The 22,229-nt window shown below is 40.3% G+C and overlaps 1 protein-coding gene across 2 annotated transcripts in view; it reads left to right on the top strand.

Annotated features, from left to right (window-relative positions):
- The window catches only part of LOC126412807 (serine/threonine-protein kinase ULK3), a 126,130-nt gene that overhangs the window by 64,545 nt on the left and 39,356 nt on the right, over nt 1–22,229 (top strand). For both annotated transcript variants that reach the window (XR_007575346.1, XM_050082590.1), the window contains exons 3-6: nt 1,676–1,890; nt 14,220–14,446; nt 15,626–15,887; nt 16,151–16,306. Coding sequence is in view for 1 of the 2 variants with exons in the window: in XM_050082590.1 (XP_049938547.1) it covers nt 1,676–1,890; nt 14,220–14,446; nt 15,626–15,887; nt 16,151–16,306 (860 nt within the window). In the remaining variant the exon portion in view is untranslated. The remainder of the gene's footprint in view (nt 1–1,675; nt 1,891–14,219; nt 14,447–15,625; nt 15,888–16,150; nt 16,307–22,229) is intronic.

Consider the following 22,229-nt stretch of genomic DNA (forward strand, 5'->3'; position numbering starts at 1 on the left):
TACCCCCCTCCCAGACCTAATTCACAAACAGATCTCCTGTGCCATATTCCCACACACACCTAATCCTCACATACATCCCAAGAACGAACCACAAAGAAGTCCCCCCCCCCCCATCCTACCCAAGATAGTTACATCCCCTCCCAAATTGGTGTTCTGCCACCGACCCACCCAACCTACACAACTTTCTAGTCCATCCCTATGCCACACCCACCCCCAATCCCCTGTCACAGGGCTCATACTCTCGTGGAATACCCTGATGCAGGACCTGCCCAATCCATCCATTCACACCATCTGCTCCAGTCCCGTCACATGCTTATCCTACCCCACAGAGGCTGGGAAACCTCTGAAAGCAGCCAATTTTATATACCAACTCTGCTGCAACCACTCCACAGCGTTTTATGTTGGGATCATAACCAACCAGCTCTCAACTAGAATGAACAGCCACCACCAAACTGTTGCCAAAAACAAGTGGATCACCCAGGGGCACAACATGCAGCAGACCACAACATGCAAGATTGCAATGGCTGCCTCACAATCTGTGCCACCCTCTGGATCCTTCCCACCACCACCACCACCACCACCACCACTAGCAGCTTCTCTGAACTGCACAGATGGGAGCTATGCTTGCAGCACATCTTTCACTTCCATAACTTCCCTGGCCTAAACCTAAGGTGACTCTCCGTCCCCCCACCCAATAGTGTGTGTGTGTGTGTGTGTGTGTGTGTGTGTGTGTGTGTGTGTGTGTGTGTGTGTGTGTACACACACCATCCCCTATTTCAGTACCCCTGACCTCCTCAATTCGTGTCAGCTAGTTGTGTGCTGCTATCTCATGCCCTAGTCCGTAAAATCGCATGCCCAGCTCTCTGCCACCTGCCTCCTCTACCTCTGCCCCTAGCTAGCTCACAGATGGCTCCCCTCTCTCCCACAAGCCACTAAATGCTTTCCACCAACCCTCTCCCTGCCTCTCACCTGTCTTCATCCCTCACCCACCCCACCCCACCCCACCCTGCACCCCCACCTCACATTGTGGGCCAGGAAAGAGCTGGAAGTCAACTGAGCACAATGTGGGGAGACAGACGTGTGTGTGTGTGTGTGTGTGTGTGTGTGTGTGTGTGTGTGTGTGCGCGCGTGTGTGTGTGCGTGTTTCTCCTACATGCTTGAAAAAGGAAGTTCATTCCAAAAGCTAGGAAAACTCTGTACCTTTTATTTGTGTATTCATCGATGATGCAGCACTTGTGCCTTTCAGTGAGTCATGTCCTTTATTCCTAAATAATTCGTAATTCTCAACCAGAACTTTTCATACATTATTGAACAAATAATGCTCTTAGTTAACTATGCAGGACATATTTCTCTATAAGGAAATGGCATAGAATAAGTAGCACATTACACATGCTAAGAGTCATAAATAGGACACAAAACAATGAAAACAGAATACAAAACAATAAAAACAAATGCCTTCAGTACTCTTGGGTCAATTACAATAGCAAAGAAACATTGTGTGAGGTAAAAGTATGCATTAAGTAGGAGATACAAAATATTGAGCTCATCGGGATTGGTATTTCATAACATTTTTAACTAATTCTGCTTTTTTCTACACACCAACTGGAAACCGACAACATTTTTTTATTCTGTGATGTGTGTTTCTTTGATGGAAAATCTATTTATCTCCCTCTAGGAACATCTACATTGTCATGGAGTACTGCAATGGTGGAGACTTGTCTTGTTTCATACGCAAACGCAGAAAATTACCAGAGACAGTATGCAGGAAGTTTCTACAGCAGCTGGCTGTAGCTCTAAAATTTCTCAGATCTCACAATGTCTGTCATATGGACTTGAAGCCACAGAATCTTCTCCTAACATCCACTCCAAAATTAATCTTAAAACTTGCAGGTATTTACTCAGAAAAAAAGGTGATTTATTGATATTCTTTAGAACTTTATAAAATAGATTATTTGTGTTGTTTCTGGCACGCAGTTGTTTGCTGTTATGTAGTTTCTGCATCCATTGTGGTGGTTTGCATAACACTGACGTGTAATCTAAAACTTCCTTGGCACAATACAGACCTGTGATGTTCTCAGGTGGTGATTCAACATTCTGTTAGCAGCACCCTATGCTAACTGAGGGATAGGAGAGAGATAGAGGGGGGGGGGGGGAGTGGGAAAGTTTTTTTCATGGGTCATATTGGCTTGAAACAGTTTGGTGAATGTGGAATTTCTAAACTGTGGATTCATGAGCCCCGCAAGTTTTCTATAGCCTTAAGCAGTGGGCGTACTTCAGCAGTCTCTATGCAGTTCTACAGTAAAATGTTTCTCTCACAAATAACAGTAATAGTTGCTTCACCTTCTGGAAAGTAAATGTACACTAGAGCCTCATGTATCTGGACTAGGTGGGACTGGATGTAATCTGAATTACCGAAAATCCTGATATCTGGCAATATTCTACTAAACGCAAAAACACTAATATGTACTGCAATATGCAGTCCGTTTATTTTGGCATTAACAAAAAACACTTTTTTCATACTTAAACTTTATGGTTATCATAGTCTGCTCAGTTTTATTTGCTGGAATAAGATTTAAGTTTCTTTTGTTTCAAACTTCTGTAGCATTTGAGTGTAGCACAATCACATAAATGTTTCACTAACATCAGTTCAGCAGCTGTTTCCAGCCATTAGTTTCTCCAACTGTGTCATTTCCTCCACCTGAAGCATTATATTTTTCCCTGAAATGCCACTTTCTTTGTACACGTCACCATTACTGTCATTCACTGTAGTACAGAGGTGACAATACAGTTCTGTCTTCAGTTATCATGCCATAACCAGTATCATTGTCATTCGGCAACCAGGTATCTACTGTTGTCTACATCTGAACACCAGGAATGTTTGCTAATATTTAAAGGACTTCAGGCATGTTGACAAGTTCACAAACTTTGGCGGTGCAGTGACAAATGGCAGGCCATGACTTCCACATCAGTAGTTCATTAACTTGATCCCAAGAAGATGCAGATCTTTGATATTTTCTGATTTCAGTATAGAAAACACACTATTTTCTCCCTCTTCTTCAGCTAATTTACCCGGTATCTATCCTCTGTATACATGTTTGATGTTCTCCAGGACGCCTTGGTCCATAAGTTGTAGAAGGAGACAAAAAATTAATCTGGATAAACTGGAAATCAAGATTAATGAGGGCCAGATAAATGAGGCTCTTTTGTAGCACAAACCTCTTAAACCAACTGTCAACCTGGAGATACACTATTTTCTGATGGGGTGGATGGCTATCCAGGCTAAACAGTCATTAGAGAACAACCTCTGAGCCACGTGCTACATCTCAGTTGTATTAATCTTTCTCAGATATGTTGGGGTTTGCTTAAGTCAGCTGTTTCCTATTTCTCTAGGTACTTATGGAAACTACATGGCAGCTATTAATTCCCAAAACATTCTCCAAGATGTTTGGGCAGTACAACAATTCATCCAAGAGAGGAGTGAGGGTAGCCTTTGTTTGTTCTGCATGTCTTCTAGTCCCTTCTACTCACCTTTCAGTATGCTGTCATCTCAGCCTTTCATTTTCTCTTGAAATGGAGCCAAGAACTTCTGTGGTTCATTTACCATTCATTCACCTGGCTACATGTCTCTCACACTAGCAAAGGCAAAGAGTGCGTTACTTGCTAAAGTAAGTCTACTAGTACCATACATAAGCCTTAATTTGAGGAAGACACTTCTGAGACTGTATGTCTGCTGTGTAGCATTGCACAGGAGTCAGTCGTGGGTTCTGGGAAAACTGGAAAGAAGAAAACCGAAGGATTGGAGAAGTTGTGCTACAAAATGCTGAAAATTATATTGACTAATAAGGTAAGAAAGGAGGTTCACAACAGAATCAGCAGGGTGTGGATAACACTGAGAAGAAGAAGGGACAGGATGATATGAGTTGTTAAGACATCAGGAAATAACTTCCATGGTGGTACAAGGAACCACAGAGGACAGAAACTCTAGGAGAAGATGGGGATTGGAAGATAATGAATAAATAATCGAGGATATTATTCTTGAGGAATCAAGCTAGCCAAGATCAGTAGCAGTTCTTTCTGTCACTATGACCTGTGTCAGCATATCTACACTGTCATCATTGGATCCCGTAACGTTACTAGTTGTACTTGCTTGTTAACATACCGAAAGTCACATAGCGATTTGGTATCAAATAAAACATGACAGGGACATCAGCTTGTCACAAATAAAATAACACACAATTAAAATATACAACTTGTTGTGCTGATGCATCAGCACACACTAAATGCTTGACACCAGAATGGCAACTTGCGGTAGTAATATGTTGTCTTACTCTTCATGGAAAGTGCTCTCTCAAAGTTTCAATAGAAAATATCTCCATGATACATTAAACGCCTCTTGTAATGTCTGTCAGTGGAGTTTGTTGAGCATCTCCATAATGCTCTCGTACTGGCTAAACAATCCTGTGACGAAACATGTCACTCTTCATTGGATCTTCTCTATCTTTCTATCAGCCCTACCTGGTAGGGATCCCAGATACATAAACAAGAATTGGTTAAACAAGCACCTTATAAGCCACTTCTTTTGTGGCTGACTTTACATTTCCTTAAGATACTTCCTATGAATCTGAGTCTGGAATTTGCTTTTCTCACTATTTGTTATATGTAGTCTTTCCACTTAAGGTTGTTCTGGATAGTTACTCCTAGATATTTTGCAATAGGTACTGTTTCCAGCAGTTTGTCATCAACAGTGTAGCTGTACAGCAGTGGATTTCTTGTCCTATGTATGTGCAATATTTTACATTTATTTATGCTCAGTGCCAACTGCCAGATCCTGCACCATTCATCAATTCTCTGGAGGGCATTCTGCAAATTGTTACTATCTTCTGATGTTGATAGTTTGTTATAGAAAACCACATCATCCATGAACAGCCCTAAAGAGCATCCAACACATTGGCAGCCCTAAAGAGCATCCAACACTTTCTACTATATCATTTACTTACATTGTAAACAGTAATGGTCCTATCACACTTCCTTAGGTTACTCTGCAAATTACCTTAACATATGATGATTTTGTTCCGTTAAGAATGACATGTAATGTTCTGTCTGCTAGGATGTCTTGAATCCCGTTGCAAATCTGCTCTGATAATAAGCTTGTATTCCCCCCCCACCCACTATATGGCAGTGCGAGGCAGTGTCCAATGTTTCCTGCAGTCAAGGAACACGGCATCAAGCTGAGTGCTGTTATCTATGGCATTTCGATCTCGTGGAGGAACAGAGTGAGCTGAGTTTCACAGGATCTATGTTTGAGTATCCATTGTGGTTTTTATAGAGGAGATTTTCATTCTCCAAAATCGTCATAATACTTGAGCGTGAAACATCTTCATTAATTCTTCAACAGGTTGATGTCAATGGCACAGGTCTATAATTGTGTACATCTATCCTGTGGCCCTTCTTAAAAATTGGAATGATACGTGCTTTCTTCTGGTCACTAGGTGCCCTTTGTTGGTCAAGTGATCTACGATAAATAAAAGGGGGCGCAAGTTCTTTTGCACGATCTTTGTAGAATCTTGTGTGTCTCATCTAGTCCTGATGCCTTTCCACTACTAAGCGATTGTAGCTGTTACTCTATTCTGAAATCGGTTATCTCAATATCTGCTATTTGAATGTTCGAAAGACGAGTGAAAGGAGGGACTGTGTTAAGATCTTCTGTGGTAAAACAATTTCAGAAGACCGAATTCAGTATTTCAGCCTTCTCTCTGTTATCTTCCATTTCAGTGCCAGTATGGTCACTGAGTGAATGAATAGATGATTTTAACCCACTTACTCATAACTACTCAACCTCTGAGGGACAGACATACATACAAATCAGGACTGCTATGGGAAGCAGAGTGGCCTCCTCCTATGCCAGCCTTTTGTTGGACCTCATGAAAGAGGCATTCATCAAGACCTAGAAGCTCAGTGCCTTATCATGGTACAGATTTTTGGATGACATTTTTGTGGTCTGAAATGGTGAGGAAGCACTCATCCTCTTCCTGCAACAGGTAACTCCTTTTCCTAACTCAAATTTACTTGGTTATATGCAGATCCATAGCCGTCTTCCTTGACATTGATGTGCACCTCAATGAAGCCCACATCCAAACCTCAGTCCATAAAAAACCAACCAGTAAGCAATAATACCTACACTTTGACAGGTCTAACTCTTCCTACATCAAATACTCCTTTCCCTGCAGCCTAGGCATCTGGGGCAAACACACCTGCTTCACCACTGAATCCCTCAACACCTGCATCAACAGCCTCTTCTGGAACCAAGTCACAGTTTTATCCAAAAACAAATATTCTTGGTAGTATTCTCCTCTGACTAAGGCAGCTACCATTTCCCAAAAGAAATTAAGAAGTACTCAGAACCAGTCAGGCTTTGAATGTATCAAAAGATTACTCCACAAAGTCCATGATTTTCTCAAGTCAATCCATGAAATGAGATCCTCTCTCCTTTGTGTCTTCCACACAAAAGCCAATGTAACTTTCTGTGGTAACCACAACCAACAGCGGGAACGCCTTGGGCTGCGGATCGGAGCTGCCAGGCGGGGAAGCCGCCGGCGGTGGAGCACGCACCACCGGATAAACACAGGACGAGTCGGACGACAGACCAACGACAATTGACAATAACCGACCATGACCGACTATGAGCGACACAACAAGGAAGAGATAAAGAACGGAGGCTTGTGGAAACCACAACACGAAACACCAAACGCAAATCCACTCGGAACCAGAGCCAGGCAAATGTCAACAACGAGCAACGACCAGAACGCAGTACTGCCAAGACAGAAACGAAATCCAGAGCGAGTATCAGACTGACTGGACTAGGGCAGAGCGGGTCCCTATATACGAAACCGGAGGGAGCGGCTATTGGCCGCTGTCTGCATGTGGCTTAGCGGTGGCACCCTCGCTGCGCAAGAGCCGCTGCGCGGAATAACCGCCGCGCGGAATAGCCGCCGCGGAGGTGGAGCCCTCTATGGGCTGACGATGTCCATTTGTTCTGCCACGTGTTCGACTTCCGCGTCGGAAGGTACTAGACTTTCTGTCCCACTCCTAACCTTGTTAATGTTCTTATTGAACCATATGATTTCCCCAAATCATTATCCTTCCTAGAGATTCATATCTCTGCAGTCATTCCCATTGTAAAACATTGTTGTGTCTGTATGTTCAAACACACTTCTCCAAAACTACTGAATGAATTTTAAAGGGGTTTTTGCAGGTAACTTAGATAGTTTGGGGCTCCGTATAGGTTGTATTTCATCAAAATTGGATCATGGAGTGGTGGGGATTGTGATTTAAAGTTTTACTAAAACTTTCTTGTCTATTTGTTTGAATGTGCTAATCTTCAAAACTAGTTGACAGATTTTCATGGGGTAATCACAGGTAACTTGAATATAGCGTGAGGCACCACATAATCCTTATTTCATCAAATACTGGTCAAGGGAAAAAAGTTATTATTTAAAGTTTTATCTAAAACTGCCATATATGCCTGCATCTTTTTGAACATGCTAATCTCTTTTATGCAGTTTTCACAGTTAATTTGAGCATAGCTTGTGGCGCCATGCAGTCTTAATTTCATCAAATCTGGATCATGAAAAAAAAAAAAAAATAAATAAATAAATAAAATAAAATAAAATAAATAAAAATTGTAATTGAATATTTCTGAATCAGCATACTATATTCATCTCTTTGTCTACCTCTATGATTTTTAGCCCCCACACTTCCCTCCAATACTAAATTGGTGATCCCATGATGCCTCAGAATGTGTCCTATCAACCAATCCACACTGACACTATAAATATGAAAGTAGCTCTGTCTGCTATGTTTTCATTGATTTATGAAATTTGGTGTGGAGATAGGTTGAACCCTGAGGAAGAACATAGGCTGCTGTAGAGTGTGAAGTACAAGATACTTACTGATTTGAAGACTATTATGTGAATTAGGGAAAAATATTTACACTTTGAGAAAACAACTTGCTCCTCTGACTTTTGATCTTGATCATATTTCTAAAATGCTTGTTTTAGTTGATATGTGCTATGTGATATGATTCAAAGTAATGAATACAATGCTTATACTATCTTCATTGTGTTTCATCCATAACTTCACACTATTTGCTGCATAAAATTACGTGATGTATAGCTACTTAATAGCACAATGTGTAGATGTGTGCTCCTACCCATGCCCCTCTGTATGCACTGCTCGGTAGTGACACTGTACATGCTGGCACATCGTGCATTGAGACAGCTTAGAGGTTGCGAGAGAAGGACACACATCACCAGCTATGCTTACCAGAAGAGGAAGACATGTGACGGCAGCTGATGTTATTCCACATACAGTAGCTTGCTTGCTCACTATTACTAATCACAACAAAACTACTGCTTTGCAAGCACAGCTGCAGGTAACAGCTAGTCATATAATATAAAAGGCAAATAAACTGCAAAACTACTTAACAGCAGTATTTATTAGTCAACATGTATTCAGCACACTTGATACCTTAGAAAACTGGTTGCAGTCAAATGGGTTGAAAATGAACATTGCAAAGACCCCACTTCAGAACCAGTCAAAATCTGTGTAACTTAAAATACTACATAATGATCAACCTATGAAAGAAGTTGACACGGTCAAATTCCTGGGACTAAACATGGACAAGTGCTTAAGCTGGAATACACATATTGACTTCAAATCAAATAAACTAAGCAGTTTCGTATTTGCAATGCAGATACTAGCAAATTCATTATTTTCCTCATGGCAGCAACAACAGTAACCGTAAACATAACAGCAGACATAATTTAGTGCAACAATGTTTGAGACTAGCAAATTCCACTAACTTGAGTACTTGAAAAATTGCTTGTTATAGTTATTTTACATGTGTCATTAGATATGAGATAATTTTTTGGGGAAGTTCAAGTAGTATATCTTGAATACTGAAAATGCAAAAGAAAATTGTATGATACATTCATACTGCACACCAAATAGAGTCTTGTCACCCATTAATTTGGAAACTACAAATCCTAACTGTTCCCTCCACATACGTTTATGAAATTATAATCTTCCTACACAACAGACAAAAATTATTTGAAGAGAATCATTTTAACCATACATATAACACAAGAAATAAAAATAATTTTATGCTACCCACACACCAGTTGAAATTATATGCATGGATTCCACAGTGTATGGGAATGACAATATATAAAAAGTTAATGGGCGGAAACATATACAGGGTGTTCAGGGAGGAAAGATCAATATTTTAATCAGTGATAGTATAAGTAATTCTGAACAAAAAATCTTATATGAACATAGGTCCACAAACGCTTCTTTAGAGAGGTATGGGTATTGAAAGGAGCTTTAATTCTGCAAAACTGATGTGCACAACGTGAACTTATACGCAATACAACTGGACCATGACGTCATTTTCTTGAAAACAATGTTACAGAGAAGTATAGTTATGTTACACATTTTTACATAATGATTATTTACTTTTCATTTAGAATATAATGCATTAGAACATGCATGTTCCATGTATTCAGTTGAAAAAGATGTCCCACATCTTTTACAAATGGCTTTAACAGTTATCATACAGATGTTGTACAGTTCACAGAACAGGTTTGAGTATCCCACCATGAACGTCAATGCACTTTTGTGCTCTAGCAATAACATGTTGTGCTGCTTGTTCAATTGCCTGTGGTTGGTTCCTAATCAATTTTGCAGCGTCCATGATGCGATGAAGCAGTTCATCTCGTGTATTTACCTTCACTTCGTGCACCTCTGATTTCATCCAACCCCAGAAACAGAAATCTAAAGGTGTAAGTTCAGGTGATCTTGGAGGCCAGTTAATTGCATCCGCCACGGCGAATCCCGCAATTAGAGTAGGTGCAGTTGAGATGGTCCCTCACACGTAAGGTAACATGTTGGGGGGCACCGTCATGTTAAAGTACATTCCAGTTTGCTTGGCTAAAGGAACGTCTTCCAATAGTTCCACAAATGAATTTTCCAAAAAATGCAGGTACCTCTCTCCCGTCAATCGCTGATTGATAATAAATGGACCTATCAAAAGGTTACCAGTCGTGCCACACCAAACATTTATGGTAAAATGAACTTGGAAATTGCTATCCACTGAAGCGTGTGTATTTTCCCGTGACCATTGATGATTATTGCATGTGTTGTTTATTCCATGTTGTGAAAACTGGGCTTCACCAGTGAATAGTTTATATGGAAGCAAATGACTATTCTCAATTACCCAGTGACAGAATTGAAGTCGTTGGGTGTTGTCGCCAATGTGGAGATTTTGAACACGTGTATGTGAAATGGATACAGGTTTTCCACATGTAATGTTTCCCATACACGTGTCTGTGGGACATTCATACGCAGATACATTCTTCGTATGCTTGTACTGGGACTTTGCTCAACACTTGCGATAATTTCTTCCTTTTCTTGCAAAGTTTGTTGACTGGCAAACTTGTATCAAAAACATCTACTTGGAAGAGAGCCTGTTGCATGCAAAGTGATAAACACTTTGGTAAACACCCTACTGTCACGTAATCATTGAGTCAGAAAGCACCTGTGGTATTCTTCTCTTGCAGCGGTAGCATTACTGTACCAGAAGCCATAAACATACACCATATCTGCGTATTCCTGCTTAATGTAGATGTGTGGCATTTTTAGGAGCACTTGTATGAACAGTTAACACCATACACTACATACCTAACCGATCTATCGCCGGTGCACTACACAATGCGACTTACACAGCACAACTGCGCAAACAGTGGGTGATTGTACTATGTATGTCACATGACCATAATACGTGGTAGGTTGCGTCGCATAAACATGGCATGTTTCCGTGCATTGTTTGCAAGAAAATCACATTATGGTCCAGTTGTATTGCATATACATTCATGTTGTGCACATCAGTTTTGCAGAATTAAAGTTCCTTTCAATACCCATACCTCCCTAATGAAGCATTTGTGAACCTATGTTCATGTAACATTTTTTGTTCAGAATTACTTATACTATCTCTGTTTAAAATACTGACCTTTCTTCCTCGTACACCCTGTATAATATGATGCTAGAAATCATAAAAATGAAGCTACAGCTGATTCTGTGGGAGAAATGCTACTATTCAATATAAGAATTCATAGAGGATGAAATGATAATTTGAGCAGTGGGTAACTAAGTGTTAAATTTTATTGTATGTATATGTAACAAAATTGTATTATTATTATTATTATGCTGTTTGTTAATATCAGCTGTTCTTTGTTTATGGCGAAATACTACCACAGTTTGACGTGTCTCCTGTACCTGAATCAAATGATTTAGATTATGTATGTTATGAGACAAATAAACCAAAGTCACAATTCCATTGCAGAGTTTTATGTAGAATTATCCAACACTAAACTGTCTGAGCTGATGAAAAGACACAGAAGAACTGTCCACCTTGGGCGCACTTAGTATGCAGATGCTGAAGATGTTCTACGGCATGATTTAAGAGACCTCAGTGAGTGCATCAAATGGGCTGCTTGGATTCTCCAAGCCCCAGTACTGTAGAGATGGGAACGTGCCTTTCAGCATATCCTCTCATCCCATAACCCTAATGAGCAAGGTGACACATTGGTTAGCACAGTTGAGTCACATTTGAGAGGACGGTGGTTCAAAATCAGTTTCTGGCCATCTTGATTTAGGTTTTCCGTGATTTCCCTATATCATTTCAGGCAAATGCTGGGATGGCTCATTTGACGAACGGCACAGCCAATGTCTTTCCCCATCCATCCCTAATCCAAGCTTGTGCTCCATCTCTAATAACCTCGTCCTCCTCCTCCTCCCCCCCCCCCCCCCCTCCCCCACAACCCTCCTGAACTTAACTTACATTGTTTTATTATTTTATGGTTTTTCGTTATTATTGTATATAGTTTTTATTTAATATGTCATTTATTTTAAAAAATCTAACAATGGAAACTTCAGGCTGGAATATCAGCAATATAGGAAAGATAGATTGCTACTTACCGAAAATACAACACATTAAATTGCATACAGGCATGATTTAAAGATGCTTACACATAAGCTTTCGGCCACAGCCTTCATCAGAAAAAGAATTCATTCACACAAGCAAGCACACCTCACACACACAACCACCAACTCTGGCAGCTCAGACCAGTTTCATGGTTTCACGTTTGCTCTCCAATTCCCCACCTGCTCTCTCTCTCTCTCTCTCTCTCTCTCTCTCTCTCTCTCTCTCTCTCTTTGATTCTTTTACTCCTACTTCTTAACTCTAGTATTCAATTTGTTTCCTTTTAATCCATTTTTACTTATTATTATGTTGTCATCACCACTGGACTGAAGTGGGCACAGTACTTAGCAATATACTATCGTTTGCCTCTTTATCTCCCTCAAGTTTACACTTTAGTTTTTGTCTCCCCCTGCCCTTGCAAAATTTGGTTCCCTCTCATCCTGTGGTCTCTGTGACATACCAATCCTTTCTACCCTTTTCCAGCACATCCCTCTTTCTCGCTGAGGAAGGAATTAATAGTTTTAGAAACTAGGGTTGTTTCTTGTACTTTTATATTTGTCTATCAGCAGTACTAAGGGTTTTGTAAGAACTGACCAGCCATTCTATCCCATAAACTATTATCTCACTGAATAACAGAGGTGTTGACAGGCTCATAAACAAGACTGAAAATTTGCCATTATTCCAGCTGAAGAGACCAAGCTGGGGGAGCAGTTCTGCAGATTGACTGGGTGGGGGTCTTGTCAGGTGGAGTTGGCAGGGGGACAAAAGAGGCAGAAATTGGGACGCAGGACTGGGAAAGGGTGGCCGGCAAGGGGGATAGGGCAACACATGCAAGGGATAGCAAAGTAATGCACAGGGACTGGCACAAGGGCGTTTGTGCAGCACATGATAGTGATGACACAGGAGTGGTTTGAGAGGATGTGAAAGAACAAAGAAAGGGGGAGCTGTGGGGAAGAGGTTGTGGGCCTAGGATGAGTGAAGTTTGGGTCCTGGGAGTGGATGGAGGAGGGAATGGTGCAAGGGGCTAGCAGAGGTTCCTCCTGGTTGTTAGCTGGATGTTGCTCCATGCACCACACTTACCTCCGCCCAGCCCTAGGACCCAGATTTAACTCATCTTGTGCTCACACTGTCTTCCCCACAGCCTCCCCTTCCACAGTTTTATTGCATTCTCCCATTCCACTGCTCCCACCTTCATTATCGTGTGCTGCACGAACTCATCGGTGCCTATGCCTGTGTGTCGCTTTCCTATCCTGTGCAAATCCTACCTCTCCCTCTGAGCTGTCAGCTACCCTTCCCCACCTTCTGTCCTGCTACCTGCCTCTTTTCTCCCCTCACCAACTTTACGCCACACAAACTCCCACCTAGTCAATCATCAAGCTGCAGAACGGCAGTCCTACCAATGTATGTGAAGTTGGCACAATGTAGAACTCTCTTCTCTCTCTCTCTCTCTCTCTCTCTCTCTCTCTCTCTCTCTCTCTCTATCTCTCTCTCTTTCTCATATGTTGGGGGGGGGGGGGGGGGGGGGGGGAGGGACCAAAAGCTAGAAATTTTCAGTCTTGTTTATGTACCTGTTGACAACTAATTGCCTTTACTATTTGGTAATTTGTAAACCTTTACTCCTAAATTATTTACATTCTACCAGGACATCTTCGGGGTGCACTCAGCCTTGTGATGCTAATTGAGGAGCTACTCGACCGAATAGTAGCAGCTCTGGTCAAAGAAAACCTTCATAATGACTGGAAGAGTGGTTTGCTGACCACACGCCCCTCCCATCCGCATCCTCAGTTGAGGATGGCATGGTGGTCGGATGGTCCCTATGGGCCACTTGTGGCCTGAAGACGGACTACTAACCAGGACACCCCATTACCACATTCACACATTCATTATCTATCATATATGCTCATTTATGCAGGGAATAAATGAAAGGCCTTAGTGTGGAGTGTGCATAAGGCCATTCTCAGAAGTAACGATCTTCAAAGTAACTTTTATGAATTGGAGTCTATCCTGTATGTATCTCATGCATTGCACTTAAATACCTTGATATCCTCAAAATCTTCCCAACATGATGGTGGCTGATGTATGAATGCTACATACTTTCTTATGTAAAGATAATGCTGCACATTGAAATTCTTAAAATTAAAAAAAATGTGTTATTCCACAAAGCATCTCATTGTTTCCACAGATTTTGGTTTTGCCCAGTACTTGTCACCTGAAGACTACAACAGCTCTCTCCGAGGTTCACCTCTGTATATGGCACCTGAGATGCTGCTGAAACGTCACTACGACGCCTCTGTTGACCTGTGGTCAGTCGGTGTCATAATGTATGAGTGCCTGTTTGGACGAGCACCTTATTCATCCAGTAATTTTAAAGAGCTAGCAGAAAAGATAAAGAGCGAAATGCCTATTGAGGTGGGCATTATATTTTGAGTACTTTTTCATAATATATATTTTTTGTAATGCCTAAATATAGTATACATAAAAAATGATTAGTTGTGCTATAGTTCTATAATGTATACTCATATGAAAATTAAAAACAAAATCTTGCCAATACCCTTCCAGTACATATGTAGAAATGAATTAGTTTGTGCATTAAATGACCATCAGACTTTATTTATGTTATAAAAATGATAATACATAACATTAAAAGTCACATTAGAATAAAATCACATATATTATACAGGAGAAATGAGAGGGACCACACATGTTGGTTGCTTTTGATCCATATAAATCCGGTATCTGCTGTGTTATATCAGCTAATGATAATTGGTAGTTAACACACAAATAAAAATGGTAGGAATTTGCTATTCTAATTAATTTACACCAGCCTGTGCAAATCCAGAGCACTGCAAAATCAGCAACCACATTTGCAATTTGATGATGGAAGATCTGATTGGTCTGAACCCTTAGGGCCAGACACAGAATGGAACATATACAAGTCCACCATATTTTGGTGACGAAGGTCAGGAGAAGCACCTGCTGTGTTGCACATCACTTTGTTTGAAATCGTGCAAGTGATTTATGGAACATGGTGTCAATTAATAAAAATTCGTCATGACCTGAAATGTAGTGAAGGAGACAGGGTACAAACAATGGATACATACTGGCATTCCTGTTAGAGCAGTGATTTATCAATGTACCAGTGATTTATCAATGTACTTCATTCTTTTGATTTCCAGTATTGTGCCGGACAAGCAAAAAAATCAGCTCTGTTACCAAAAAAATTCAGCTATGTTACCAATCACTCATTACTCATAACAGTGTACGATGGGAAGAGATCAATAGCAAAAAGTCAGTGTTTCCAAGTTTAACTTCTGAGACTTTGATAATGCATTGTTGAAAGAAGACTTGATTTCTGAAACAATTTCAGTTTGGCATTAATAGCCTCAGTAATAGAGAAGCAGAAGGTGAGGAGTAAATATCAAAACAGTGGGAAATCCAGGATGGAATGTGACAGTCTTTTTGTTGTGCCTATTTGTGACTCAGCATCTCCGCTATATATTGAGTAGTAAATATGAATGAAAGAGAAACTACAACAAGAGATCACTTTCCATATGTCTTTTGATTAATTAAACTGTGCTTCATTCACAGGTTCCTCATGGTGGGTGCATTTCAGATGACTGCAGAGACCTGCTTGTTAGACTTCTTAAACATAATCCCTCTGAGAGGATTGATTATGAGTCCTTTTTTAATCATCCTTTCCTTGACTTGGAACACATGCCATCACCAGAATCCTATCAGAAAGCTGTGGAGTTGGTACAAAAGGCAGTGAAATGTGATGCTGAACAGAAATTCAGTGAGGCATTTGACCTTTATTGTGAATCCTTGAGGTATTTTGTTCCTCTTGTGAATGGTAAGAAACGAATTTTGCTTAGAAGCTTCACAATTGTATTGTTCAATTCTCATTTCTTTGTACTCACTGTTTTTCATTTTGTTTGGTTAAGAATTACTAGATACTGTACAATATTTTTATGAGTTTCAAAGAAAATGTGCTTCAGATCAATTTTCTATTATTTTTATAAGTGATTTTGCTAAGCACAACTGAAAAAACTAATATAGTTTTGCAATAGATTACATAAATAAAATCTAATCACAAACCAGTTTTCCATTAAACAGACGAAGATGATACCAAGAAAAAAATAGCCTTTCGTAATAAGGTAAATGAATATATAAGACGAGCAGAAGACCTGAAAACTCTTCTGTACGAGAAAGAAAACAACTGTAAACATCCCAAGGGTCAACATACCACTGATGGAACTTTAGAAGAACTAAGTATGAATTGATTTTATTTGTTTGTTTTTGTTATTGCATGTTATATATTAGATATAGCACTACTATAACTGTTGAATCTATTGTCTATGTATTACTGCACACACCACCTCTCTCCTTTTCTGTCCTCTCCTGTCTTTGAAGGAATTGTTAAAACACAAACTGTAAAAGAGTTAACTACACTGAGGTGACAGATGTTATGAAATATGTCCCAGTATTGTGTCGGACCTCCTTTTCCTCAATGTAGGGCAGTAGCTTGACATGACTTGGACTTAAAAAGTCGTTGGAAGTCCCCTGCAGAAATACTGACTCATGCTGTTTCTACAGCTCTCCATAATTGTGAAAGTGTTGCCAGTGCAGGATGTTGTGCATGAACTTACCTCTCAATTATATCCCATAAATGTTCGGTGGGATTTGTGTCGGGCAACTGGGTGGCCAAATCATTTGCTCAGGTTGTTCAGTATGTTCTTAAAATCTGTCATGAACAACTGCAGCCTGGTGACATGGCGCATAGTCATCCATAAAAGTTCCATGATTGATTGGCTGTATATGGTTTCCAAGTAGCCGAACATAACCATTTCCAGTCAATTATCGGTTCATTTGGACCAGAGGACCCAGTCCATTACATGTAAACACCACCCATACCCTTAGGGAGCCACCACAAGCTTGCACAGTGCCTTGTTGACAACTTTGGACCAGGGCTTTGTGGAGCCTGTGCCACACATGAATCCTGCCATCAGCTCTTACCAGCTGAAATTGAGACTCATCTGACAAGGCCATGGTTTTCCAGTTGTCCAGGGTCCAACCAATATGGTCATGAGGCCACAAGCAGTGCTACAGGCAATGTCGTGCTGTTAGCAAAGGCACTTGCATTGGTCATACATTTGTTGTATGTCCCACATTGATTTCTGCAGTTATTTCATACAGTGTTGCTTGTCTGTTAGCACAGATAACTCCACACAAACACCACTGCTCTCAGTTGTTATGTGAAGGCTGTCAGCCACTGTGTTGTCCTAGTTGAGGGTGTTGTTGTTGTTGTGGTCTTCAGTCCTGAGACTGGTTTGATGCAGCTCTCCATGCTACTCTATCCTGTGCAAGCTTCTTCATCTCCCAGTACCTACTGCAACTTACATCCTTCTGAATCTGCTTAGTGTATTCATCTCTTGGTCTCCCCCTATGATTTTTACCCTCCACGCTGCCCTCCAATACTAAAATTGGTGATCCCTTGATGCCTCAGAACATGTCCTACCAACCGATCCCTTCTTCTGGTCAAGTTGTGCCACAAACTTCTCTTCTCCCCAATCCTATTCAATACTTCATCATTAGTTATGTGATCTACCCATCTAATCTTCAGCATTCTTCTGTAGCACCACATTTCAAAAGCTTCTATTCTCTTCTTGTCCAAACTATTTATCGTCCATGTTTCACTTCCATACATGGCTACACTCCATACAAATACTTTCAGAAATAACTTCCTGACACTTAAATCTATACTCGATGTTAACAAATTTCTCTTCTTCAGAAACGCTTTCCTTGCCATTGCCAGTCTACATTTTATATCCTCTCTACTTCATCCATCATCAGTTATTTTGCTCCCCAAATAGCAAAACTCCTTTACTACTTTAAGTGTCTCATTTCCTAATCTAATACCCTCAGCATCACCCGACTTAACTCGACTACATTCCATTATCCTCGTTTTGCTTTTGTTGATGTTCATCTTATATCCTCCCTTCATGACACCATCCATTCCGTTCAACTGCTCTTCCAAGTCCTTTGCTGTCTCTGACAGAATTACAATGTCATCGGCGAACCTCAAAGTTTTTATTTCTTCTCTATGGATTTTAATACCTACTCCAAATTTTTCTTTTGTTTCCTTTACTGCTTGCTCAATATAGAGATTGAATAACATCGGGGAGAGGCTACAACCCTGTCTTACTCCCTTCCCAACCACTGCTTCCCTTTCATGTCCCTCAACTCTTATAACTGCCATCTGGTTTCTGTACAAGTTGTAAATAGCATTTCGCTCCCTGTATTTTACCCCTGCCACCTTTAGAATTTGAAAGAGAGTATTCCAGTCAACATTGTCAAAAGCTTTCTCTAAGTCTACAAATGCTAGAAACGTAGGTTTGCCTTTCCTTAATCTTTCTTCTAAGATAAGTCGTAAGGTCAGTATTGCCTCATGTGTTCCAGTATTTCTACGGAATCCAAACTGATCTTCCCCGAGGTCGGCTTCTACTAGTTTTTCCATTCGTCTGTAAAGAATTCGTGTTAGTACTTTGCAGCTGTGGCTTATTAAACTGATGGTTCGGTAATTTTCACATCTGTCAACACCTGCTTTCTTTGGGATTGGAATTATTATATTCTTCTTGAAGTCTGAGGGTATTTCACCTGTTTCATACATCTTGCTCACCAGATGGTAGAGTTTTGTCAGGACTGGCTCTCCCAAGGCCGTCAGTTGAGGGGTAATGCCTGAAATTGATATTCTCGACACACTTTTGACAATGGGGTCCTCAGAATACTGAATTTCCTGATGATTTCAGGAGTGGAATGTCCCATGCGTCTAGCTCCAACTACATTCTGCGTTCAAAGTCTGTTGACGCCTGATGTGTAGCCATAATCACTAATCATAACGGAAACCTTTAAACATGAATCATATGAGCACAAATGACAGCTCTGCCATTGCACCGTCCCTTTAAACTTTATGCATGCAATACTACTACCATCAGTATACATGCATATCACTATCCCATGACTTTTGTCACATCAGTGTATAAGTCTTTAAATTAGGGTGTTGTTGTCACCTAAGTTAACTGACACAAGCAAAGGAGAAGTAGCACTTAACTTTGGTTTTCACAACTAGTAACTGATCCCATTGTTTCCTGCTTTGTGACATAAATCAGTAAAATCTTAAAACTTCAGGTTGCTATTATTGTGCCTCCTATTACTATTAACATTGGTGCCAAACTATACTCAGTACAGCAGCAGCACTATAACATTCTTCAGGAATACTCTCACTCTCCTTGTTGTGGAATGAATTATTAGGTGGTTCATAGTCCATTGCAGTCGTAACTTATAAATTACTGAGGGCTACGGGTGAGTGAGGCATAACATGACTCCTCCTCACGACTCATCTTCCTGTGGCAGCATGTGTATTAGTGGGAGTTGCTTCTTACACTTGCTATACCCTCCTTTTTATTGGTGTCCAAAAAAGAGACTAATGTAATAAAGCAATTGTAATCTCGTGAATCTTGGCTTGTTAGTATGATACTGGTAATGACAAGATTACATGGCTGAGTAGGGAGATTAATTGATAAGAGAAAGGAAAGGTTGCACAAAAGTAATGATGCTTGCAGCTGATTCCAGAGAGATAAACTGTAAGAGATTTTCTTTACTTTAGAAGCTTTATTGTGCAGCGGATGAGTGAATCCAAATCATCAGAGTTGTACTTATGCTAGCAGTTTCATATTGTGTTATTTATTTATTTATCATGTAGTCTTTTGACACATTGGGAAGAGATACATATATTGTACAGCATAATACTTGCAGTATAAAATCTTATAAAAAAAGCATGTAGAGCATTTATGTAATCTATCAACTTGGGAGTCACCAGAAAGAAGTCTTCTGGCTTACCATCATATGATCTTGTGGGGTTTAGTATCTGCAGAAAGTGTGACAGTGCAGCTACTCAACATGGTCAGTTGCTGGTGACTCAGTAACGGCCGGGGAATGGAACACCAGAAGTGAAACAAACTCACCGTGTGAACTGAACTATGGAAAGCGGAGCATCCAAGCCCATGTAGATACATGCACAACAACGTACGCAGCACGTGGCTGGTGGTGTGGGTGGCTAGTGATGACACGGAACACAACTGTCGGCATGAGTGCAAGGCTAGGTCTGTGGCACTCTAACTCCACAGGAGCACTGGCCTGCTCCACTTACTGCTGCTGACAAGTAAACATTTCTGTCAGCGGGTCCGCCCATATGACGCTATGTGTGTGCCATCCATTGCAGGTTTCTGAACTACTCCTGTGTTCTACCCATGGCAGCACATTTGCCTCAGTCGGGACATCTGCACGCAGGGATACTGAAGGGAGCATTCTTCAGCAGTGTGTCTGATGTTCAGTGGATCACTGCAGTCAAAAAGAGGGGATGACTGCATACCCCATTTTTCTTTTAAAGGCACATCTGCTATGTTAGGTTCTAATTCTGTTTTCACCGATCACGTTTGCATGGCAAGTCAAATCCCAGTGATTTTTGAGTGATTCACAGCATGTTATTATTATGTTGTTCAGTCCATCTGTAAGTCCATGCATTAGTAAGGTTGAACACATCTTGCTGGATTGGTGCATTTTTATTATCCATGATCTTTTTGTACTCATCCACAAGAACATTTATGTGCCATAGTTGAGGGGGGTGGGGGCGAGGGTGGAATGTGGATTAGCATGGCAGCCATTAAATAAGTGTCGATTTGATGACACCATTGATCATTCTCATGGCATTATTTAGTTGGATGTATTTATTTTGTGCATAAGGGCTGTTTAGCCAGACTGAGGCACAATATTCAGCAGCACAGAATATAAGACTTGGAGCAGAAAAACATAGATGGATACCAATGCTCTCCGCATATTGTTTGAATGATTTTTCAATTTTTCAGCTGTTTTTGTTATATGCTCTCTGAATGATAGTGTTCTGTCAAGAGTTACCTTCAGTTACTTTGGTGTTTTGTAGTTAGTAAGTGTAGTGTTTTCAAACTTTATATTGAAATTTCTTCCAGCAAGTTGATTATTTAAGGGGAAGCACGAAACCTTCGTTTTAGGATCTTTGGTTGGTGTCGCCATTTGTCTTCAAATCCTGCCTCACTGTAGATGGTGAGTGACAGAACTTGATCTGTGCAGCTTCATTTTGGCAAGAAGGCTGCTTGTTCGAACAGGACAATGAAAGAAATCTGTTGTGCTTGATATGTAAAGAATAGAAGACTAAACAATGAACCTACACTTTTATGATCTATTTCCATAGCCGAATAGCTAGTGTGTGAGGTGTTGAGCTGTTGACAGGCACATAAATAAGTCTGAAAATGTTGTTACTAAGTTTTCAAACAGTGTCCTCCTTTAGAGTAACCAGCTGGGAAAGTGTGTGTGTGTGTGTGTGTGTGTGTGTGTGTGTGTGTGTGTGTGTGTGTGTGTGTGTCTAAACTCTGTGTCTATGTCACTATTGTCTGTGCTGCTATTGTTTTAAGATCTGATGATGGCTGTGAAGCTGTTGATTGGTTACCTTTCCAAATATGCTAAAATGTGGCCAAAACTGCAAATTCTGCTGTTTATTTAGCTACCAAATTACCAGTATGCTTTAAAGGTTAAAGCAACCTAATTTCATTTCGCAATTTTTGCTGTGAACTTTCCTAACCTCCCATTTTGCAACATCTTTGTTTCCAAAAGCAGTTTATTTTGTGTATTATTAGCTGTATGTTATTTGTTTACCATCATTTAATCTTTTTAAATTGTCTCCCAACTCCATAGTCGTCTTTTCCTGTGCCTTTTTTCCTTCACGCTGACACTTTTGAATGCTTTTTGTTTCAATAAGTTTTTTGGTATTCTCCCATCCTTGTTCCACACCTTCCTTTAATTAATGCATCTGACATTTTCTACAACTAGTAAGTGGAAAATTTATGTAAAAGATAGACTTTATACCAATATTCCATTGTTTTGGTAGCTGATTTTTGTTTCCTTTTGTAAAATTTTGGTCTAATTATGACAGTGCACATGAGTATGTCATGATGAGATTCTATTTCTTGTCTTCAAAACACTGCTAATTTCTTAGTGCATGTGACATAATTAATAATGGATTTTAATGCTATCACAATAATATTTAGATTCACAAAATGATTAAAAAAGATTTATTATGATTAGCAGTATGGTACAAAGTGTT

Source organism: Schistocerca serialis, chromosome 7 (assembly GCF_023864345.2).
Source record: "Schistocerca serialis cubense isolate TAMUIC-IGC-003099 chromosome 7, iqSchSeri2.2, whole genome shotgun sequence".
Classification (NCBI taxonomy): Eukaryota; Metazoa; Arthropoda; class Insecta; order Orthoptera; family Acrididae; genus Schistocerca; species Schistocerca serialis.